This window comes from Plecotus auritus, assembly GCF_963455305.1.
Source record: "Plecotus auritus genome assembly, chromosome: 6".
NCBI classification, from domain to species: domain Eukaryota; kingdom Metazoa; phylum Chordata; class Mammalia; order Chiroptera; family Vespertilionidae; genus Plecotus; species Plecotus auritus.
The window spans coordinates 132,014,386-132,039,965 of record NC_137773.1 but is presented as its reverse complement, the minus strand read 5'-3'; the positions used below and the strand labels follow the sequence as shown (position 1 = coordinate 132,039,965).

At 38.2% G+C, this 25,580-nt stretch overlaps 2 protein-coding genes across 2 annotated transcripts in view; both read right to left on the bottom strand.

Annotated features, from left to right (window-relative positions):
• Nucleotides 1-25,580, bottom strand: part of DNASE1L3 (deoxyribonuclease 1L3) — a 969,732-nt gene that overhangs the window by 276,472 nt on the left and 667,680 nt on the right. The gene's annotated exons all lie outside the window — the stretch shown is intronic.
• DNAH12 (dynein axonemal heavy chain 12) overlaps nucleotides 1-25,580 on the bottom strand; it is a gene marked incomplete at both ends in the record, with an annotated part of 228,478 nt that overhangs the window by 101,995 nt on the left and 100,903 nt on the right. Inside the window, 7 exon segments of the mRNA XM_080674339.1 lie at nucleotides 6,584-6,772; nucleotides 8,896-9,015; nucleotides 12,185-12,373; nucleotides 12,897-12,980; nucleotides 16,782-16,922; nucleotides 17,056-17,239; nucleotides 21,496-21,605. Of these exon segments, the coding sequence (XP_080530465.1) occupies nucleotides 6,584-6,772; nucleotides 8,896-9,015; nucleotides 12,185-12,373; nucleotides 12,897-12,980; nucleotides 16,782-16,922; nucleotides 17,056-17,239; nucleotides 21,496-21,605 (1,017 nt within the window).

The following is a 25,580-nucleotide window of genomic DNA, read 5'->3' as shown; positions in this document are numbered from 1 at the left end:
CACATGGAACATTTAAATAATTTTCAAGTACACATGGAACATTTTCTAGGCTATATCACATGTTAGACTACAAAAGAAGTATCAGTAATTTAAGAAGACTGAAATATATCAAGCATCTACTTCAACCACAATGGTATGAAATTAGAAATCAATTATAAGAAGTAAAACGCACAAACACAACATCCAAATTAGAAAGGAAGAAGTAAAAGGCATCTAAGTTAGGAAGGAAGAAGTAAAACTGCCATTTTTTGGTAGATGACATGACACTATTTAGAGAGAACCCTAAATAGTCCAGAAATCTGTTGAATTTCTATACACTAATAACAAACCATCATAAAGAGAAATTAAAAATAAAGTCCCATTTATAATTACACCAAAAAGAATAAAATACCTAAAAATAAATTTAACCAAGGTTATATATGACCCGTACTCCTAAAATTGTAAGACACTGAAGAAAGAAATTGAAGAAGATACAAATAATAGAAACATATTCCATGCTCAAGGATAGGGAGAAGTAACATTGTTAAAATATCCATACTACACAAAGCAATCTATAGATTCAATGAAATCCCTATCAAAATACCAGTGGCATTTTTCACAGAACTAGAATAAGAAATCCTATCTACATGGAACCACAAAAGACCCAAAATAGCCAAAACAATCATGAAAAAGAGGAACAAAGTTAAAGGTACCACACTACCTGATACCAAACAATACTACAAGGCTATAGTAATAAAAACAGCATGATATTGGCATGAAAACAGACACATAGCTCAATGGGATAAAATAGAGACCCAGAAATAAACCCAGGCCTATATGGTCAATTGATCTATGACAAAAAAGGCAAAAATATACAATGGAATAAAGACAGTCTTTTCAATAAATAGTGTTGTGAAAACTGGACAGATACTTGCAAAAAAAAAATAATTAGACCACTTTCTTACACCATATACAAGATAAATTCAAAATGGGTTAGAGATTTAAATGTAAGACCTGAAATCATAAAACAGATAGATGAAAACATAGGCAGTAAACTCTGACATAGCTCTTAGTAATTTTTTTGTTTATTTTTGATGTCTCCTCAGGCAAGGCAAACAAAAGAAAAAATAATCAAATGGAGCTATAGCAAACTAAAAAATTATTACACAGAAATGAAAACCATAAAAAACACACAAATAGACAACCTGCTGAATGAGAGAAGATATTTGCCAATGATACATCCAATAAGAGGTTAATATCCAAAATATATAAAGAACTCAAGCAACTTAACACCAAAAAGACAAATAATCTATATATTAATGGGACATACATATAATAAAAAACATTTCCCCCTAAAAAAAAAAAAGACAATCTGATTTAAAAATGAGCAGAGAGCTTGAAATGGAAAATAGCATGGAGCTTTCTCAAAAATTAAAAATATAATTAAAAATCTACACTAATAAAAGAGAAACATGCAAATTAACCATCATTCCACTACACCCACCAGCCAATCAGGAGCGAGTATGCAAATTAACCCACCAAAGATGGCAGCAGCCATGGAGCTGGAGCTGGGTTGCCCCCAGCAATGGAGGAAGCCAAGCTTCCCGCCCACCCTGGCCAGCCCTGGCCTCCGCTCAAGGCTACAAAGTTTCAATTATAGAAGATAAATAAATCCCAGATACCTGCTTCCAGCCAGCCCTGGCCTCCACTCAAGGAGACACTGAAAAAAAAAAAGAAAAGAAAAAAAGCCCCTTACCCAGGCTGGCCACACCCCCATGGCCTGATCCCTGTAAACCGGCAGTAGGACATCCTTTAAGGGGTCCCAGATTGAAAAGGGTGCAAGCTGGGCTGAGGGACAAGAATTTCGTGCACTGGGCCTCTAGTCAATTATAAGTAAAGCACAGAATTTAAAAAATGTTTGTTTTACTTCTTATAATTGATTTCTAGTTTCATACATTATGGTTGAAATAGATGCTTGATATATTTCAGTCTTTTTAAATTACTGATACTTCTTTTGTAGTCTAACACATGATCTAACCTAGAAAATGTTCCATATGCACTTGAACATTATTTATTCTATTTTTGTCCAATTGTTGTGGCTAGGACTTGCAAATATCATATGACCTATTTATGAGTATTTATTCAAAGAAATCTAAAACACACATGCAACTCTGTGTTCATTGCAGCATCCACTATTTTCAATAGCCAAGATATGGAAGCAACCTAAGTATTATCAATAGATGAATGGATAAAGGAGGGTACATATATACAATGAAATATTACTCAGCCATAAAAAAAGAGGGAAATCTTGCCATTTGCAACAACATTGATGGACCTAGAGGATATTATGCTAAATAAAGTAAGACAGGCCTGACCCAAGTGACTCAGTGGTTAAACATAGACCTATATTATTCAGGAGGTCATGGTTTGATTGGTTGGATTGGTTCAATTCCTGGTCAGGGCACATGCCTGGGTTGGGGGTTTGATCTCCAGTAGGGGACATGCAGGAAGCAGCCTGTCAATGATTCTCTCTCATCATTGATGTTCTCTCTCTCTCTCCCTCTCCCTTTCTCTGTAAAATCAATAAAAATATTTTTTTAAAAACAAACAAAAATAAAGTCAGAGTGAAAATGACAAATACCATATGATTTCACTCATATGTGAATTCTAAAATACAAAACAAACAAAACACAAACAAACTCATAGATACAGAAAACAAACTGATGGCTGCCAGATGGGAGGGAATTAGGGAGCTAATTGAAACTGTTTATTTAAAAGACATTTTTTAAAAATTAATTGCAATATGTATATATAAAAGCCTAAGCGACTGGACGAGATGACTGGACGACCAAGTGACCAGCCAGTAGCTATGATATGCACTGACCACCAGGGGCCAGATGCTCAATGCAGGAGCTACCCCCTGGTGGTCAGTGCACTCCCACAGTGGGAGCACTGGTCAGCTGACAGAGGGGCACCAGACACCGGGCTGACGGCTGGTGAGCGCAGCTACTGCAGTGCGAGCCTCTCCCTTGGACACTGCCCTGCACACCAGAGAGGCAGGCGCAGAGAGGCTGGGATGAGCAGGAGCTGTGTGGTGCCCAGCACAGGCTCCTCCCCCGCCACCTGTCTCTTCACACACCACTTCTTGCTGTGCTGTGCGGGATCTATGTGGACAGCAGGCTGGAGCCCTCTGAGCTGGTGGGTAAGGTAAGGCCGGGCTGTGGCAGCACAGAGGTCCACTGATCCCCACAGGCCAGGCCGAGGGACCCCACCAGACCCAGTGCCGAGGGATTTGTGCACCAGGCCTCTAGTTTAATATATTAAGGCCTGGTTAACTTACTTGGAAAAGATCAGATCTATGAATAAAACCTATTAGAACATAGCTAAATAACATAGAGTGAAGGGATTAAGAAGTACAAATTGGTAGTTACAAAATAGTCATGGGGAATGTAAAGTACAGCTTAGGGAATATAGTCAATAATGTTGTAAATATGTATGGGGTCAAGACCTATTGGAGGGATCATTTTGTAAATTATATGATCACTATGCTGTACACCTGAATCTAATATAATTTTGAATGTCAACTGTAATTGAAAAAAAAAAAAACAGCAGTCACCCTCTCACTATCATTTTCTCCTTTCCAACAGCAACTTCATTTAGCTCTTTAAGCTGGATATTTTGGTATTTTCCTCCAATTATTAAAGAATATGCTGTGTTATCACTCTTGATTTTTTAATTTTAGAAATTATTTTATTGACTTCTCATTGTGACTAATGAGGATGAAACTCTGGTCATATTCTTAAAATTCTGTTTTTAAGAATGGTTTTGTGGAAAGATTTCTGCATTGGCAGTCAAGAGAACTAGGTTCAAGTCCTGATTCTTCTGGTCATTGCCTCTCTAGGTTTGTTTCTTAATCTATAAACCTTGAGATTTAGGTAAAAAATCCCAGATCTTATGACTTTATTAAGAAAAATTTGCATGAATCAAATGATTACTCAAATGGTTACTGTTTAAAATAATCCTTTTGTAAATTATTTTAAAAGTAGAGAAAATATCTTTAATTTAAATCTGAAATTACAAACTATTCTTAAAGCAAGTTTATCTGTCTGTCCACAAGTCACAGGAAAAGAAACTAAAGAGAAAAAACGATAATGCTAACCACACAATTCAAAATAACTCTAGAGGAGAAACCAAGATGGCAGCATAGGTAAACACCTGAACTTGCTGCCTCACACAACCACTTCAAAACTACAACTAAAAGATAAAACGGACATCATCCAAAACCACAGGAAGGCTGGCTAAGTGGAAATTCTACAACTAGAAGGGAAGCGAAAAGCACACTGAAACTCAGAGGAGCTGCGGAAGTAAAGTGCAGAGGTCCAGGGCACGCGCAGAAGGGGCTGGCAACTGAGTACTCGGCTGGCTTTTTCAATCCACAGGGAGACACAAGCTCCCGACTGCTCTGAACTCCAGTTCTGGGCGAGACTCAGGGGACCCAGTCTCATACGGGGAGAAACTGGACTGTCTGGCAGCGGGCAGAACTCAAGGGCGGCTTTCTCTCAGAGTTGCTTGCAGAGATTACTGCAGGACACTGAGACACGGGGGCCTCTTAGGGCAGGGCTGATGTGAAGCCATTGCTGTTTGCTCCACCCTGAGACCCTGCCCCACCCAAGGTGTGCGCAGAGGCTTTTGCATATGAATGGCCTGGTCCTTTGAAATCTAAACTTACCTAACAAACTGCCACTGAGTCAGTGAGACCCAGAACATCCAAAAGAAGACCCAAGGCCCCACAGCAGCTTGCATTGCTTCACAGCTGGGCCTCATCTGGGCACCTCCAAAACCTAAACAAAGAGGAGGAATCTGCAGATCTCTTCGTAGCTCCCATTGGGTGGCCTCAGGCAGAGGCTAAATTAGCACCTCCTTGAAGATCCAAGAGCCAATGTACCCAGGGGTCAGAGTAGGACCATCCAGATTACAACTCCTCAGATCCATAAGGGACACACTCAGGGGGCAGACTCAGTGAGCACCAAAGCCCCACTGAAGCAAGTCTTGCCTCATAAGGGTGTCTCCAGCACAGAAGTTCTCCCAGCGTAAACACAGCTGATCCTCACAGCCAATCGGCCTGGAGGTCAATTCCTCCCAGTGATACCAACAACAATCAAGGCTTAACTACAACAAGACTGTGCACACAGCACACAAAGGGGTGCACCAAGAGTGTCCACCTCAGGTAACTGGGGAGGCTGAGCCACTGGGCCCTAAGGACACCTAGCACACAAAGGCACTCTAGCAACTCAGGGAAGCAGCCAAAATGTGGAGACAAAGAAACAGATCACAAATGAAAGAAATGGAGGAAAGCAAACGACTGGATATAGAGTTCAAAACCACGGTTATAAGGTTTTTCAAGAATTTTCTAGAAAAGGCCGATAAATTTAGCAAGACCCTCAAGGATATGAAAAAGGACCAACTAGAAATTAAGCATACACTGACTGAAATAAAAAATAATATACAGAGATCCAACAGCAGACTAGAGTATCGCAAGAATCAAGTCAAAGATTTGAAATACAAAGAAGCAAAAAACACTCAACCGAAAAAGCAAAAAGAAAAAAGAATCCAAAAATATGAAGATAGTGTAAGGAGCCTCTGGGACAACTTCAGGCATACCAATATCAGAATTATGGGGGTGCCAGAAGAAGAGAGAAAGCAAGATACTGAAAACCTATTTGAAGAAATAATGACAGAAAACTTCCCCCACCTGGTGAAAGAAATAGACGTACAAGTCCAGGAAGCGCAGAGAACCCCAAACAAAAGGAATCCAAAGAGGACCACACCAAGACACATCATAATTAAAATGCCAAGAGCAAAAGAAAAAAAGAGAGAATATTAAAAGCAGCAACAGAAAAACAGTTAATTACCTACAAGGGAGCACCCATACGATTGTCGGCTGATTTCTCAACAGAAACTATATAGGCCAGACGGGAGTGGCAAGAAATATTCAAAGTGATGAATAGCAAGAACCTGCAACCAAGATTATTCTACCCAGCAAAGCTATCATTCAGAATTGAAGGGCAGATAAAGAGCTTCACTGATAAGAAAAAGCTAAAGGAGTTCATCACCGCCAAACCAGTATTATATGAAATGCTGAAAGGTATTCTTTAAGAAGAAGAGGAAGAAGAAGAAAAAGGTAAAAATTATGAACAACAAATACATATCTATAACAAGTGAATCTAAAAATCAAGTGAATAAAAAAATCTGATGAACAGAATAAACTGGTGATTATAATAGAATCAGGGGCATAGAAAGGGAGTGGACTGACAATTCTTGGGGGGAATGGGGTGTGGTGGGTGCGGGAAGAGAGTGGACAAAAATTGTACACCTATGGATGAGGACAGTGGGTGGGGGTGTAAGGGCAGAGGGTGGGGTGGGAACCAGGTAGAGGGGAGCTATGGGGGGGAAAAAGAGAAACAACTCTAATAATCTGAACAATAAAGATTTATTTAAAAAATTAAAATTAAAAATAAAATAACTCTAGAATTGGAACTCAGGAATTTTGCCTGCTGATCCAAGACTGTGATTTATAGCTTATTATAACAATTTTATATCATACCTCATACATGTAATCATATACCAAGCCTTTTTCATCAAAATGGCATTCCCATTTACCCACAGAATCAGGCACTGGGTTGCTTTCAATTTTTCCCAGTATGATTGATCGTAGGAAAGAATCAAAAATAATGCGACCATTTGTATCACAACTTCCTCCAATGGACCAAATCAAAGAAAACATAAAGCAAGCCTGTTGGTAAAAAACAACAAGAAACAACAGATAATAGTATGGTGATTGCCAGTGGGAAAAGGGGTAAGGGAAGTAGAAGAAGGGTAAGGGGGCATAAATAGTGATGGAAGGAGACTTGACTTGGGGTGGAAAACACACAATACAATATACAGATGATGTATTGTAGAATTGCATGCCTGAAACTTGTATAATTTTATTAACCAATTAAATAAATTCAATTAAAAATATTTAATTTAAACTCATTATTTAAAATAAATTTTTAAAGAATTAATTACAATTTAAGATATTAGGCCTGGTTAACTTACTTGGAAAAGATCAGATCTATAAATAAATCTACTGGAATACAGCTAAATCACATAGAATCATTTCTCTTACAATAGTTATCTAAATTTAAAATGTCCATGCCAAATGATCTAGGAATTTCTCTTTTAGGATTTTATCCTGAAATATATTTCCAACTGCTAAAATGATATATGTACAAAAAAATTCACTGCAGCATTATTTGTGATAGCAAACGAATAAAAGGAACCCAAATGTTCTTCAATTGGGGTCTGCTTAATTGGATTATGCTACATACACTGGAATACATGCAGCTGTTAAAAAAGAAGATAACTCTACTGATATGGAATGATCTCCAAGATATATTGTGAGAAAAGATGTAAATAAGTATAGATGGTATGCTAACATGTATAAAAATTTATATAGCCCTAGCCGGTTTGGTTCAGTGGAGAGCGTATCGGCCTGTGGACTGAAGGGTTCCAGGTTTGATTCTAATGAAAGGGCACATGCCCAGGTAGTGGGCTCAATCCCAATAGGGGACAGGCAGGTAGCAGCTGATCAATTACTCTCTCATCATTGATGTTTCTATCTTTCTCCCTCTCCCTTCCTCTCTGAAATCAATAAAAATATTTTTTTAAATGTATACACATCAGAGTATGCATCAAATACCTCTAGCAGGCTACCTAGGCACTGGTAATAGTAGTTGACCTGAGAGTGGCTGGAGGACTGGTATGGATGGAAAACCTACTTTTGTCTTTCAAATTTTACTCAGGGTACATGCCTTATCTAGTTTAAACATCTATCAAATATATTTTAAGAGAAAATTTTCAGCCAGGTATAGACCTATATTTGTCTAAAAATGATTCTGAACCATTAAAATAATTTTGGGAGTTTAGGTTTACCAACGGAATGAAAAATTCCAGGAAATACATAACATGAAGTTTACATAGGTAAACTATTCCTAAGATACTTTTATTTTATAGAAAGGTAGCACTGATATGTATGAAAGGATATTAAAAACTAATTCTGTGAAAGGTAGTTCCAAACTTAGGGAGAAAAAGGAATATGAATAAATTACATTTCAAACATGTCTGTTCAATTTCTTTGAAAGTGGAGGGAAATAAAGACAAAGGGAGAGAGGAAAGGAAGAGATTATGGTTAGCAGGGAACCCTGGAATGTGAGATATCTGAGGTAATTTTCTGTGGCAACAGATGAAGGGAAAACAACAGGAAGAAACTGCCATTACCAGATTAGAAGAGAAGGTAGACTGAGTAAAGGAGATCAAGACTTTCAGGAATAAGGTGGTGGATGGGAAAGTAGCATACACAGGGAAGAGAGCGAAACCCCTCTTTCCTTTGGCTCCCTCAGAGTGATGTTCTCTGGCTTTCTCTGACTTCTATACATTAGCCATCCTGGATGACTGAATCCTCCCTACCCCTGTGCTCTCTGGATTCTGCCAGCAATGCTCCACCCAACAGGTGTGTGCCTACTCTTGTCATTTGTAGTCAGCTTCTTGCAGTCTGCATGCTGGTTTAAGATTAAGACAAAATCAATTCACCTAAAGTCCATATTGGATTAATATTAAGTCACCTTATTATTTATCAAATTATGATATTTTATCAATAACAGGGTAGATTTGGTTTGTTTTGACATATTTTACTTTCTTTAAAGTGTTTTTTAAATCAAAATACTAGGTCAGGGCAACTTTAATGTCTTCAGCTATTCTTTCAGTGCTCATCAAAAACCAGCTCTGGATCTTACAATGTCATTCTCAGTACAAGTATCATTGGTCAGAGGCATATTTTATTCTGTAATTAAATACCACATTAAGAATAAAACCAACCATAATCCAAACATGAATGTGCTTGCTTGTAGGATCATTTTCTACCACGTCACAGAGGAGTACTTCAAAGAGGCGTGTGAGAGATACAACTGCATTGCTATCACTTGTAGGAATCAGTTCCTGCAAAGTGAAAAAAATATGATACTTTTCTTTTATCTTATTTAAAAAACAAAAGAAGATAAATATTTTTAAAACTGATAAAAGCATATATGGTTTTCATAAGGTGTTTATAACTTTGAAACGTAAAGAATTTAAACTGTATACATGATAAATACATATCTCAAATATTTTGGTTTAGCATATTACATAGTTATACATAACATATTCTAAACTCCCTAAGAAATAAAAATTAGCTACTGTAAGAGAATAAATAGTGTTCTAGGGGTAGCAGAAATAAAGTCTCTAACTGCCATGCATTCATTTATTTATTCAACAAACACTTATAAAAAACATGTTATACCTATATACCAAGCTAGGAGATATAGAACACACACTATCTGAAAAGTAGTGATATTGAAGTTAAATGGACAAAAGTAATATGGGGTGATACCAGGGTCGGGGGGAGGCTACTAGAGTACTTGAGATAAACAATTAGCCCAGACCCAGAGAGGAGGTCAAGAAGAGAAGTGGGAGAGAAATAAATCAAGAAAGGCTTCCCAGATTAAGTAATAACTCAGCTAAATTTGGGGGTGGGGGGGGAAGTTAGGCAGGTGCTAAAAGGAAGGGCATTCAAGGCAGGAGAAACTTTATATTCACAGAAATGGAAATACAAGCGGACCCAGAATTAAGAGAATTTTATAGGTTGTGAAAAAGGAGTGGCAAGAAATAAGGCGTGAGAAGCAGAAAGGTATCAGATTCGCAAAGGCTTTGTAGCCTGTGGTAAGATTTCATGCTAAGAGAAGAGGGTTACAATGGAGGATTTTAAGTAGAGGAGTAAATGGAATTAATTTGTGTTTTGGAATCTTCATTCCGGTACCAGGATATAGATTGGACCAGGGCAGCTCTATTGTATTGATTCAAGTAGAAAATTATTAAGGTCAGTCATCCGAGAGATGCAAATCAAAACGACAATGAAGTACCATCTCACACCTGTCAGAATGGCTATCATCAACAAATCAACAAACGATAAGTGCTGACGAGGATGCGGAGAAAAAGGAACCCTTGTGCACTACTGGTGGGAATGCAGACTGGTGCAGCCACTCAATGGAGAACAGTATGGAGTTTCCTCAAAAAAACTAAAAATGTAACTCCCATTTGACCCAGTGATCCCACTTCTTGGAATATATCCCAAGAAACTAGAAACACCAATTAGAAAGGATATATGCACCCCTATGTTCATAGCAGCACAATTTACAATAGCTAAGATTTGGAAACAGCCTAAGTGCCCATCAGCAGATGAGTGGATTAAAAAACTGTGGTACATCTACACAATGGAATACTACGCTGCAGTAAAAAAGAAGGAGTTCTTACCATTTGCAACAGCATGGATGGAACTGGAGAGCATTATGCTAAGTGAAATAAGCCAGTCAGAGAAAGATAAATATCACATGATCTCACTCATTTATGAAATATAATGAACAACATAAACTGATGGAACAAAAATAGCTCCAGAGACAGAGAAGCAGCGATCAGACCGTCAAACCTCAGAGGGAAGGTAGGGGAGGGTGGGGGTAAGGGGGAGAGATCAACCAAAGGACTTGTATGTATGCATATAAGCCTAACAAATGGACACAGACAACAGGGGGGTGAGGGCATGAGTGAGGGGGTGAGGGGGTAATGGGGGAATAAGAACACATATGTAACACCTTAATCAATAAAGAAATCAACAAAAAAAAGAAAATGATTAAGGTCAGAACAAAGGTTACTATTATAGGTAGAAGTGGGGTGATCAGAGGAATTGGGATGGAGAGAAGATGGCAAATGTAAAAGTTAGCAAGGAGGGAAAATTCATAGATCTTGGGGACTAACTGAATGTGGAAAATATGGCAATGAATTATAAGAATAAAATCCATCACTCAGAAGCATATTTTGTATTATTTACAACATGTAGTATTAGAGCTTTAAAATACAAGAACTGAAAAGTGACTTTATCTGCATATTTTCTCTATAAAGACATTATACAGAATCTTCATAAAGTAGAATTTTTTATATTTCCCTTTAATGTAGAGTATTTTTCCTATCTTATTAATAATATTTTAGGATAAAGAAATCTACTGAATGAATAACCCTTTGTCTTCTCTAGATCAATATACAGTGTGCGGCAAAAGAAGGTTTCTAGTTGTTCATATGAAAAACAATACAATAATTTATAAATAATAATACAATAAACTGTTTCACGTACTCACAACTGGAAACCTACTTTGCCCCAGTCTGTATTTATTTATATGTAAGAAACGAATGTGTGTGCATGTATGTCTGTATGTGATGGGTTGAATTTAGGTCCCCCAACAGATTTGCCCATGTCCTAATTAATCCCATGGACTCATGAATGTCATCTTATTTGCAAAAAGTGTCTTTGAAGATGCAATTAAGAATCTCAAGATGAGGAGAATATTCTGAATTATTTGATAGACCCTAAATTCAAGGTTCTCAATCTTTATGAGTCACACAGTGGAGAGACAGACAGAGTAGAAAACCAGGTAAACATAAAGGAAGAGACTTAGAGTTATATAGCTACACGACAAGTAATATCCAAAGCCAAAAGAACCTGAAAGCAGTAAGGAAAGGCTCTCCCTTATAGCTTCCAGAGGAAGTGTGGCCCTGCCAACGTCTTTTTCTTTTTAATTGAATTTTTTGGCGTGACATTGGTTAGTAAAATTATATAGGTTTCAAGTGTAAAATTCTATAATACATCATCTGTATATTGTATTTTGTGTTCACCACCCAAGGTCAAGTCTCCTCTGTCACCATTTATCCCCCCTTTACCCTCTTCTACCAGCCCCCACTTCCCCTTTCCCTCAGGTAATCACTATACCAGCCATGGGCAAACTACGGCCTGCGGGCCGGATCCGGCTGTTCTATCCGGTTCTCTTGCTCTCCTCTCCACTCCTTTATTTTGAAATTATATTAATTCACACAAACACTCCATCCATGCTTTTGTTCCGGCCCTCCGGTCCAGTTTAAGAACCCATTGTGGCCCTCGAGTCAAAAAGTTTGCCCACCCCTGCACTATACTGTTGTCTGTATCAATAACTTTTTTAATTTTTTTTTCTTTTTTTTTCTTAATCCCTTCACCTATTCACCCAGCTCCCTAAACAAATTTCAATGAGTCAGAGAACAATAGTGTTACCTTGCATTGTTTCTTACGAAGCTTTAAAGAGGGCCATATTAACCAGTCAAAAAGTCCTCTCAGAAGAGCCTGATGATCATGTTCCTGTAAAGGTCCCTTCAGTGAACTCAACCATGAAGACACAAGCGGTTCCCATCCTAATTGTGAGGGTTCCAAATAAATCATGCCACAGCGGCTTACAGTGGCGGGCTAGAGAAAAAAGGCACATTTTCTTTTTCCAATGTTGCTTTTATAGCAGTAGTACCTGTAAGTTATTAACTTCTACTTTGCATGACTTATAAAGCACTTCATGATCTGGCTCCTGTCTTTCTTTAGAACCTCACATACTATTTGAACTATTTAAAGTTACAGTTCCCCAGGCATGCCTTGGCTTCAGGTCTTTATATCTAGTCATGATTTGGAATGCCCAGCCCCAAACAATCTCCCTGGAGAAGTCTTACCTCTCAAAACCAGATCAAACACTCAAATGTTTTCCATACCCTTCTGGGGCACTCATCCCCTCCACATTCTTAGAGCACTTACATGTAGCTCTATACTGGGATTATTTATTAGCATGCTTCTTGTCTTCCCTAAATGAGCATACACTGTGTCTTACTCATCTTTGTATTTCTAGTGTCTAACTCATCTTCTGAAACATAATAAAAACACTTATTGATTAAATAAATAAAAGAATAAACAAACAAACTACTGTTATAGTAAATTATGAACTTACTGAGGCCTGGGAAAGGTCCATTGCTTCAAAGATTAGGCTCATTTGAGGGGACATTTGAATGATTTCTCCACTCATAAGGCAAAGCTAAAAACAATTATTTTTTCAAATGTTTATGTAAAAATTTTTCAAACTTCTCAAAAATGTATTTCACTTATAAGATAATAAATGTGATCTGATGTAATAAGTAAATATGAATACTCATATACCTATCTCCTAGATTTATCAATGTTAACATTTTGCCATATTTGCTTCTTTTTTAAAAATTATTTTAAAGATTATTACACATACCATGACATCTTACATGCCAATATCCATCTAAAAAATAAAGTCTTTTCTATATCCCCACAATATGAGCACATCTAACACAATTACCAATAATTCCCTAATATCATCAACTCACCCAATATTCAAATTTTCTCAATTGTGCCAGAAATGTCTTTTCAACTGATATATTGAAACCAAAATTCAATCAATGACCATGAATTGTGTCTGCTATGCCCCCTTGGTCCCTTTTAATCTAAAATATTCCTTTTTAATCAAATATGTAAAATTGAATTTATCAACTTCTCCCTTTCTGCCAAACTCGTTTCTTGTTTATTATTACTAAAGCCATTCTGTCTTCTTAATATCTTTGGCTTCTAACTTTGGAATTATCAAGTTTTAATAACTTAATAATAATTATTAATTACTGATATTCCAAGATAATTTCATTACTAAGTCTCTTAAATTATTTCTATTCATTTATTTTTCAGTATTTCTTCACTGCTTCTACCATTACAACTCTAGTTCCAGTTTTGTCCCTATCTAGTTATATGTCAATAACATGGCATTTAACATTTCTGAATCTGCTTATAAGTAAATGATATAGACCTGGACTGTCCAATGTGTTAACCAGTAATCATATGTGGCTATTTATATTTAACTTGAGGCCCAATGCATGAAATTCGTGCAAGGGTAGGCCTTCCTTCCCCCAGCTGCCAGCAGACACCCGGGCCCCGGGCTTCCCTTGAAGCCCTGGCTTTGTCCAGAAGGTCGTCCGGAAGGATATCCGGTCTAATTAGCATATTATGCTTTTATTATTATAGATTTTAACTAATTACATTTTTAAAAATTTAAAGTCAGTTCTTCAATTGTACTAAGCCACATTTCAGATGCTCAATATGTGAGTAAATACTCAATTAGCCACATGTAACTAGTGGCTACTTTGTTGGACAGTGCAGATATTTACATCATTGCAGAAAGTTCTATTGGACAGTGCTAGTCTTGAATACTATTAACTTTCCAACAGATTATTTCAGCAAACATTCTTCTACTTGCTACAGATTTGGGAGGTAGAATCAGCCTTCTCCTCATACCCTCATGCTGTTTCTTAAATACTTCTACTCCACCCTCCAGTACAATCCTTGTTCTTTTGACAACCTCTGCTTGCTGCTGTCACTCACCAACACCCAATCACCTTCCCCTCCCTCCCCCTCTCCTCCCACCCCCCCTCCCCTTGCTGTTAGCTACAGCCTTCGGTACTTGGTTTAATCTTCTTTCTCCTATAACTCTGGCCTGATCCAGTGCTAAGAGGGGGAGCATCTCATAAAACTTGGACCCTTAACCACCTGGTCTTCACCTATTATCCTACTCCACTCCAACCATCAACTTATATACCTGGGGCCTTCTCTACTGAAACACTAAATATTCTAAATACTAAGTTCGAGCATCCCAATTTCTGCCCACAGACTCCCACCCATCCAACTCTCTTGCTCATTAACTCATACCACACTTGCTCTTCACTTTATTTTATTTTTTATTTTTTAAAGTATTGCATATGTCTCCTTTTTCCCCGTTGCTCTTCATTTTCATATTCCTGTTGTTCTCACTTCCTCCATTATTAAGCAACTTGTTCTTTAGTCTAGCACTTCTACCATTCTCATGCCAATATCTTTAAAGTCTTCCTGTATTTCCAGTCTAGCAACATTATTCACACACACACACACCCAAACCACTTACACTCTTAAAGAAAATCTCACAGAGGTAGACCTTGGCACTACTACTACTAATTCATGGTCTTCAACTCAATCAGGTTCTCAGTAACACTCTGGTATGCTTCTATAGTTTCCTAGGCAGCTCTCTTCCCCATTTTCCAAATGGCTAATTTAAATCTTCCCTTTTCTCCTCAAGTGTGCAAAGAAATAGGGCCTGCAACTTCACAAAGTAAAAATAACCAAAAGGATTTTTCTTCAAATTTCCACTGTCAAATCCATACATTCACCTGTGTCTATATCTATCCTTTACTGCTTCCCTCTTATCCAATATGAAATAATCCTTCTACCTGGCTATGAATTCTTAGACTTGTCTCTGCTGGTTAACCCCTCTCTTGTGAATCATTACTGTATCTTCTCTGTTTCCTCCCCCGCTCTTAGCTCAATCAATATGACTAAATATATGAAAGAAAGAATATGAATAAATGACCAACCACCTATGATAAAGTATTGAAGTATATGTTTGAATGCTAATTAAATTAATTTGCTTGTTTAGTGGTATAGTAATTTCATGTAAATATGAAAATAAGTTGTGGTATATTCATACAGTAGAATATAAACACAGACATAAAAACAACAAATAAATAAAATGGAACTATAACAACATGAATATCACAGATACTATACTGACTTAAAGAAAGAAAACACTTAAGAGTATAATTCCATTCCATGAAGTTCAAGAACCAGCGAAACTAACTGATCACAGTAGAAGTCAGAATAGTTATTGCTCCTGGGGTGCTCCTGATTGGGAAGGAATATGAGTTAACTTTGTAAGATACAAGAAATTTTAGGCCTCTTTACCTAGGTGATAGTTATGTTGAAGCATTCATCTTATATAAAAACTGCTGTTTGAAATTTTAACCCTGCTATTTTGGTTTCTGTAAATGCTTGCTTGCTTAAATAATAAGGAAAATAAGACTACTCCCATTTCAGAGAGGCCATTAAACCTTCCCTGGACGAAGTTATCAGTGCTGGCACCAGGCCAAGCCTTTGGTTGAGGTCTCAAAGCCCCAGCACATAGGGGCTCTTTAAGAACTTGCAAAGGGGAACAGAAAACCCCATATTTGGGAGACAAAAGAGGGTAAAAAGGTATAAATACAGGAAACTTCCTGTGTGACTTGGCCCAGAATTTGAGAGACATTGTCCTCTGGGCCCATGCAAAATAATAATAATAATAATAATAATAATAATAATAATAATAATAAATGTAACTCCATCTCTCTAAGTGTTGCTTGGTTCTTCTCTGGTTTTCTGTAACAATGTGAGGGTACACTTATGTAAAAAAACACATAGAATTGAAACTTAAAGTTTTATACTGTATGTATGTTCTCTCTCAACTAAAATAGATACTAGAAGTCTTCCACTTTCTAGTTCTTTTGTATATGTTATAGATTCTAAGATAATATACCACATATAGCACTAAAGCATTCGATGCTTTAGTTTTCAAAAAAGAATACAGTCCTTTTCTTTTTTCCTAAAATATTAAAGTTCTGAAGAAACCATAGGTCTATAATTACTTTACAAATTATTATCAACTATTACATTACTATGCCTTCCTGCTAAAATAGTAATTTAATACAATATACTTTTATTCTATAAAAATTAAGCAAAGAATTTACTGAAAAAATTTTTATTGAAAAGATCATTTATAAAGTTATGCAATTTTCTGCATCCGTTATTTCAAATATACAGTCCTAGGTGATTAGTTGTTGAACTTACAACATGCTTTGGCTTTTTAAAATTGTGGTAAAAAATACATTAAAGTTATCATATTAACCATTTTTAAGTTTATAATTCAGTAGTGTTAGTTATATTCATATTATGCATGTCTTGTTTTTAATCATGATGATTTTACCTTTTTATTATCATCCAATACTGTGTTCATGCTCTCTATCCACAAAGTGTCAATGGGACCATCAAATACAACCCATTTCCGGTCAGGTGTTTCTGATAAGGCAAATTCTCTAAAAGTGTTAGCCACAATACCATCAGTCCACTGAAAAGGAAAAAAGGAAAAATTGGAAAGCTTCCTATATAGAACTACAAAGTGATTATATGAAAACATTTCAAATCTCTTGGTTTAATGTGCATTGTCAATAAAAGTTGAGAATGTTTATACTATACATTACCTCATGAGATACTGGGTCAAACTGTCCAAAAAGTTGGCCCATCGTAATGGATTTGGGGTTTACAGTCCTATAAGTGACCTTTTCTTCCTCTCCATAGCCACGTTCATGCATAAGAGTTAGAGTATCAGCCAGCACATGCAGAACTTCTGTCTTAGCAGCAAAAGGTTCTCCTACTAACATAAAACTATTAAGGAAGAAAAGTAATTATACAATGACTCTAAAAATAATAGTCAATTAAATTATTTGCCTATATAGTGGTATGTAAAATTTTACCCTAATTACTACATATAATTTTTGAAATCATATGAATTTTTCTCAGACATGAGGAAAATACATTTAACTTCTGAACTGGTTGATCTCTAAATCAAATTCTCTACATTAATACCATTATCTACAAAAGAGAATATCATAAACATCTTCAAATGAAAATTTAATAATTGTATACTCTTAAAATAAATTAAAAATGTTTTGGGTCCTTCTAAGGAGAGGAGTAAAGATTCTCTTTCCTCAAGTCTTCACTTGCTATAGTAATTATTAGTGCTCTTGGCCAAATACTTCCGAATCTCCTGCACATAGTGGGATTCCTCACTTTCTGTGGAAGTAACAGGTGACTAAGGAGTAATAAGTGGAAATGATGTGTGTTACTTCCTAGCATGGGATAGATAATTGCCAGAGAGGGACCTTACAGACTTCTCTCTTTTCCCTCTAGCACAGCCATGACCTACAATGTAGAGATGGTGGCTGTTCCAACAGCCTGGCACCTTGTATAATTATGACGAGTACAACCTCCCTGTTAACCTATGATGGACACAGCATAAAAAAGAAATAAACCTTTGTTTTTTAAGACACTAAAATTTGGGTAATGACTGTTTCTACAGAAAATCCTAGCCCATCCTAGAAGAGGGGAAGGTGTTCTTGCTATAATAAAAAAGACTAAAATATGTAGCATCAGCTTAGAGGCTAGGCCATGGGTGGCAAATTAACTGTTATCAAAGGCTAAAAGATTGTCAATTAATGTTATGCAACGATTAAACATTTGGTAAATTTATCTCTTGAGGTTAACTGGAAGACAGATAGTATAACTAATAAAATTATAGTTTTCAGAGAAAATGACAGCAAACAGAATATTAATCCTATCTAATAAAAGAACAATATGCAGCCAAAACCGGTTTGGCTCAGTGGATAGAGCGTCGGCCTGCGGACTGAAAGGTCCCAGGTTCGATTCCGGTCAAGGGCATGTAACTTGGTTGCGGGCACATCCCCAGTAGGGAGTGTGCAGGAGGCAGCTGATTGATGTTTCTCTCTCATCGATGTTTCTATCTATCCCTCTTCCTTCCTCTCTGTAAAAAAATCAATAAAATATATTAAAAAAAAACAATATGCAAATTGACCATACCTCTGCTATACCAACAAGCCACGCCTACCAGCCAATCAGGAACAAGTATGCAAATTAACTCAACCAAGATGGCTGCAGCCACAGAGAGAGCAGGAGGCTTGGGTTTCCCTGATAATGGAGGAAGCCAAGCTTTCCACACACTCTAGCTGGCCCAGGCCTCCACTCAAGGCTAAGAAGTTTCAATTATAGAAGATAAATAAATCCCAACAAAAATGGCGGCGGCCACGAGGCTGGAGAGAGCAGGAGGCTTGAGTTGCCCCCGGCAATGGAGGAAGTCAAGCTTTCCGCACACCCTGGCTGGCCTAGGCCTCCACTCAAAGCTACAAAGTTTCAATTATAGAAGATAAATAAATCCCAACAAAAATGGCTGTGGCCATGGAGCAAGCAGGAGGCTTGGCTCCGCTCAAGGCTACAAAGTTTCAATTGTAGAAGATAAATAAATCCCAGATACCAGGACCTCCACTTGGGTCGCTGTGGGGAGTGGCTGGCCTACAAACCACCACAGGCCCCTCGCCCAGGCCGCCCCACGCCCCAAGGGAACCCCCACCCTGATCTGGGACACCCTTCAGGGCAAACCAGACGGCCCCCACCAGTGCACCAGGCCTCTATCCTATCTAATAAAAGAGTAATATGCAAATTGACCATCCCTACAACACACAAGATTGCTGCCCCCATGTGGTCAAAGATGGCTGTCCCCATGTGAACACAAGATGGCTGCCACAAGATGGCCAGCAGGGGAAGGCAGTTGGGAGGGACCAGGCCTGCAAGGGAGGGCAGCTGGGGGTGATCAAGCCTGCAGGGGAGGGCAGTTAGGGGTGACCAGGCCGGCAGAGAAGTGAAGTTGGGGGTGACTGGGCCTTCAGGGAAGGGCAGTTGGGGTGGACCCAGGCCTGCAGGGGAGCACAGTTGGGGGTGACCAGGCCTGCAGGGGAAGGCAGTTAGGGGTGACCAGGCCTGCAGGGGAGGGCAGTTAGGGGTGACCAGGCCTGCAGGGGAGGGCAGTTAGGGGCAAACAGGCTGGCAGGGGAGCAGTTAGGCATCAATCAGGCTGGCAGGGGAGTGGTTAGGGGGTGATCAGGCTGGCAGGCAGAAGCGGTTAGGGGCAATCAGGAAGGCAGGCAGGCGAGCAGTTGGGAGCCAGCAGTCCTGGATTGTGAGAGGAATGTTCGACTGCCCGTTTAGAATTGGGCCTAAACGGGCAGTCGGACATCCCTCGAGGGGTCCCAAATTGGAGAGGGTGCAGGCTGGGCTGAGGGACACACACCCCCATGCACGAATTTCGTGCACCGGGCCTCTAGTATTATATAATGGCCATTGATAGCTGCATTTAACAAGGAACCACAATAAAGAAATAAGCCCAGCAAAAAATAGGCAGTTTTCAAGCAAGAATGAAAGAGAATAGAAGGAGTCCAGAAATTCAAGAAACCTGCATGATTGAAAGAGGCAATTTTTTCTCATCCCCAATTGGTAAAAAGATAAATTGAGAAAATCTATGAACAACAAAGACCTACTCAGCCTGGCATCAAGTATCATATCAAAGTTAGGGCCATTGTATCACTTTATTAAAACCTATGAAAAATTAATATGGTTCTCAGTAATCATTTCAGGAGGATAAAACAGTTCTGGGAAAACAGATTAAGAATGTGATCCTCTGTATTAAGCTTGATAGGTTTAAGGATACTAAAAGGAAGTTCAGAAACATATAACTTAATAAGGACTGTAGTTGTGGCTACTGGTACATAGAGCTGCCTTTTTACCAGCAGGTAAAAAGCTTATTGTTTTTGAGAGTTTACTGACAAAGAAACCATGAGTCTAGGCTAAAACACATGTGAATATTCAAGACTTAAAAATGATCCTTGGGGGTCCTGGCCAGTTGGCTCAGTTGGTTGGAGTGTCGTCCCATACACCAAAAGGTTTCGGGTTTGATCCCAGTCAGGGCATATACCTAGGTTGTGGGTTCGATCCCCTTCGGGACAAATACAGGAAGCAACTTCTTCCTTCCTCTCTCTCTAAAATCAATAAACATATCCTCAGGTGAAAAAAAAAAAGATCCTGGGGTATTGGATGCATGAGGGTTGATTGTATTAGTATTACCTCTATTTTTGCTTGTTTGAAAAATTACATAATACAAAGGTTGTTTCTTAAAAAAAATCCTGCCTTTAAAATAATAATGATCTTTGAGACCTCAACTTTCTATAGGCGGGAAGCAGGCTGAAAACATTTCTCAACTCCAAGGACATTTTCTCTATTGTCAACTTCATATGTGACCAGGAAAGAAAATAGAGATGAAAAGACCTCTCAGAAGGTTGAACCAAGGTCCACAGAAAACAGTTAACTGGAAAGCCTCTCACAGGGAGAATAAAGCAAATATGGAACCAGGTTTTATGGAGTTTTAAGTTTATACAATTGGTGGGGGAGGCTGTCTAAAGAAAAAATATGCCCACCTGGGTTTCAGAATTGCTACCGGTCAGTGTTGGCTGTATCTCCTATTTGTCTCCTATTCTTCTACTTCTGAAGGAGAGTGTTTGCCCTAATAATCCTGTTCTGGTAAACCCACTTCTACAATATTGGGTGTGTGAAGGGCAAATAACTTGTCTTTCTAGTTCCTAGGTCTCTGGATCAAGAAGAACAACTTCCAAATTTGATACAGAAACTATCATGCATCATCTAGATATCCTGAACTTTGAGTCTGGTTCATTGATTGACTGGAACTTTTAGGTTGTCTCCTTGAGAAGGAAAGAGTGTATTTTATGAAGGAGATTGAATAATATATTTGAAGATCAAAAGGGAAAGTTGTGTTGATCATTAGTGCTATTATTACTGAATGAGCCTTACCAATCCTTGTTGGTCATGAAGCATGAGAAAGAAATAAACTTTTGTTTTTAAGCCACTGGTATAGGATTAGGAGGTGGAAGATGTTTCCTCCCTAGCCACCTAGCATATGAAGTTTGCTGAGTCTTTTGATACACAAATTTAGTTGTTTTAATAGCCTAATTTAAAAATAACATCTAACACTGGCAGACAGTGTTAATCTATAATCTTACCCATGTCTAACAATCATCATTTCATATGTCTGAATCATTTTTTCTATAAAAAATTTCACAGGCTGAAGATTGTGTACTTTGCAGACTTCATGAGCACATTCCAAAAATTCCTAAAATAAAAGAAAAATGGAATGCATTTCTATAATATGGTATTACACTATAAATCATGTCATACTTATCATATAAATGTAGACCTTTTATTTACAAATAAGAAAACTATCTTCTTATATTGATAAATTATTTCTTAAAGTTTTATTTTTTTAATTGAAAGGAGGGACAGAATTAAAATACTTTAAAATTATCAGTATTCCCCATTAGAAGTTATTAAAGATACTAGAAGCCTGGTGCACGAAAATTCGTGCACTCCAGGGGGTGGTCCCTCAGCCCAGCCTGCACCCTCTCTCAGTCCAGGACCCCTCGGGGAATGTCCACCTGCCAGCTTAGGCCTGCTCCCCGGGGGATTGGGCCTAAGTTGGCAGTCAGACATCCCTCTGACAGCCTGGGAGCCCTTGGGGGATGTCCACCTGCCAGTTTAGGGAGCAGGCCTAAGCTGCAGTCGGACATCCTTAGCACTGCGGAGGAGGCAGGAGAGCCTCCCGCCACCTCCGCTGTGCTGGCAGCCGTCAGCCCGGCTTGTGGCTGAGCAGAGCTCCCCCTGCAGAAGGGCACTGACCATCGGGGGCAGCTCCTATGTTGAGCATCTGCCCCTGGTGGTCAGTGTGCATCATAGTGACCAGTTGTTCCTGGTTGTTCCGCCATTAGGGTCAGTTTGCATATTACCCTTTTATTATATAGGATAGCACCATAGCACTGGGTATATGCTACATGACACAATTCCTTTTAATAGTGTTTTCCAGAATTTTACTTTTGGATAGGCTATAGAAGAACATGCCAAATAATTCTTTATACTGTACTAACTAGAAATAAACAGAGAAGCTAAAAAAAAAATCCATAAGTATTTGAAGATACAGGAGCACTTTGAATACAAATAAGTCTAAAAGAATTAAATTTCAGAAAGGAATGAGCCTTTCTTAGGTGAATACATCTCAACAACTAATTTTGCCCCTGAGAGCATTTTTTAAGTGTGAACATAGATGTTAGTGGATTGGATCTGCTATAGGCATAGGGACTTTGCTGAAGTAAGGAGAAACCAACAGAGATTTAAGTGGTCATATGTGACAGATTTTAATCTGGAAGGGCCTCAAGTACAAAGCTTTTTCTCTGCTTTTGCTGAATAAGGCACATACAGAGAGAAATTTCCTTAGTCTTGGGATGTATATCCCAAAATTCTGCTAGAGGGAGGGCCCTATAATACAGGACAATTCTCACTCTTAAAGACATTTGAAACTAGAGATAAACTGAAGCTCAACAACTCTGCAACAAAACTCTGACTTAGTTAGGCTCTGGCTGGCGTTGCTCAGTGGTTAGAGCATTGGCCTGCACAAGGGAACTTTGAAAGACAAAAAGCAATGGCCATGAAGCATCATAAAACATTTCCATTTGTTCTGTCTTCTTTTATAATAGCAACAAAAAATACAATGCAATATAAAAAACACACAACTTTACACTTATACAAGATTCAAGCTGCTTCAATCAAATGTACCATCATCACAAATACAATAAAAGCATCATCACCTCAGTTTCTAAGTCTATACTTAAATTATTCCTTTACTTTAGTAAGATTTCAAGTGGGCATTATATGCCTATTTATCTCAAAGAGTGTCAAAATTTCCAACATTCCTCCTATGAGCTTAGGTTCACAATGACTAGAAGTCAAGTTCATTTGATTTTATCATATATAACCTAATCCCTCCAGCTTCAGTAGCTTAAGTCTAAGAATGATATGATGTATGTGTGTATATCCCATTGTGAACAATCCTACTTAACTACCATTCATTTATTAAGGCACACAATAATAGCAGTTAATTCAGTTCCAGGTTATATAAAACTGCATTTCCTGAATTTGGTGAAAAACTAAGGATTATGGATTGCAAAACAGTTCTTTAAACTCATTTATATGCTATACATGTTTGGAATGTACCTTCACTACAGAGTACTGTCATGCAGACCACCTACTTGCTGTTTTCTATTGAACAGACCACTGCCTTCCCTTTCTTAGCATGACAATGTTTACTCAATTTAATGTCTTGATTTTACATAATATATCATCAGGAATGGTAATTACACTGTCTCGAAATTTAATCTGTCCATTTGTTTGTAATCAAAAGCATATCAGAAATCTGTTAGTCCAGGTAATGAAACACTCCCAAACATCCAGTTTTACTATTGAAGTCCTAGTAGTATTTTTCAAACTGGAATCTATGGATTCATGAGTCTATTTCTGTATTCACGGGAATGCAAGAACTCTCCAAGAGAATGGTAAGATTTTTATTTCTAAAAATCATATTAGCATATCCTGAATCATCTTGATAATTATCTATGGTATAATACAAAAATATATATGGTCTTTGACACCTCCACCCCCCCCACCCCCCCCCACCCTCACGTGGCACAGAGCTCTTAAAACCCTTGGAATTTCTTGAGTCTTTTGTTATTCACAATGAGCCCTTTTCAATCACACCTGAGTTTACTTAGGTTAAGGACACTAGATAGCCTCAGTACGCAACTAGTCACCAGAAAGACCCATTGATTAGAGGGCTGGACTTTCATCTCTACCTATCAACCTTTGAGGAAGGAGAAGGAGAGGGCTGAAGATGGAGCTCTACAAAAACTCTGAATGAGATTCAGGGAGCTTTTGGTTTGGTGAACACACCAAGTTGCAAGGTGTGGAAACTCCACCGCTGCCACTTTCCCATACCTTGCCTTGAGTTGTATCCTTTATAAAAACCAGTAAATTAAATAAACCGTGCTTCTGAGTTTTGTGAGCTGTTCTAGCAAATTATCAAACCTGGGAGGCGGGAGGTGGTCGGGGAAACCCCTGAAGTACAGTGACCTAGAACTTGAGACTGCTATTAGAAGTGAGGGATAGTTTTATAGGACCAAGCCCCAATCTGGAATCTGACACTAATTCCAGGTAGTTAGTGACAGAATTGAATTGTTGAACACCCAGCTGGTGTCCAGAGAATCAGAAAATTGGTTGTTGGTTGTGAAAAATACCCTAGAATCACCATAATCTGATACTGTCATAGGACATATATTAGTATTTGAGTTTGAAGATTAAAAACAAAAGGAGGCAAAAAGTAAATAATGCGTTAAGTCAAGTGATAACTTAATGATATAAAAGCTCAAACAAACAAAAAAAAGATTTCACAGTAATATCAATAGAGAGAAGGGGTATAAGAGTTGAATCATCATATGATATAAAGTAGTTTATGATTAAAGTAGAACTCAAATCAATCTTCACTGTATATTTTACCATAGAAACTACCATAATGTAACAGTTTAGTTTTAGCCATAAATCATCCATCTCATTAAATTGAGATTGTTTTATTTGTAATTAATTTGTTTTACTTTATATTATGTAACAGCTGTAAATAGCATATAGATATCCTATATAATAAAATCTTAATATGCAAATCGACCGAATGGCGGAACGACCAGTTGCTATGATACGCACTGACCACCAGGGGGCAGACGCTGAACGCAGGAGCTTCCCCCTGGTGGTCAGTGCACTCCCACAGGGGGAGCGCCACTCAGCCAGAAGCTGGGCTCATGGCTGGCGAGCGCAGCAGTGGTGGCAGGAGCCTCTCCCGCCTCCGCTGCAGGCAGGCAGTAAGGAGCAAGGGGTCCCAGACTGTGAGAGGGCACAGGCTGGGCTGAGGGATCCCCCCAGTGTGTGAAATTTCGTGCACCGGGCCTCTAGTGTGTGAGTGTGTGTGTGTGTGTGTGTGTGTGTGTGTGTGTGTGTGTACGCCTCCTATAATGTCTATAATTTAAATGGAATTGGAAATATACATAGTTTGTTTCCTTTTTTAAAAAAAGAGCAAGCATATTATTTAAATTTGAGAAACAAATCCTTGTTAACTGTAAGATGTTTTACCACTTTCAGCTTAGCATATTTTTTTATCAGCTGAAGTATACAATAATATTATAGTATACATAGTAGTAAGTATTAGAAATCACAA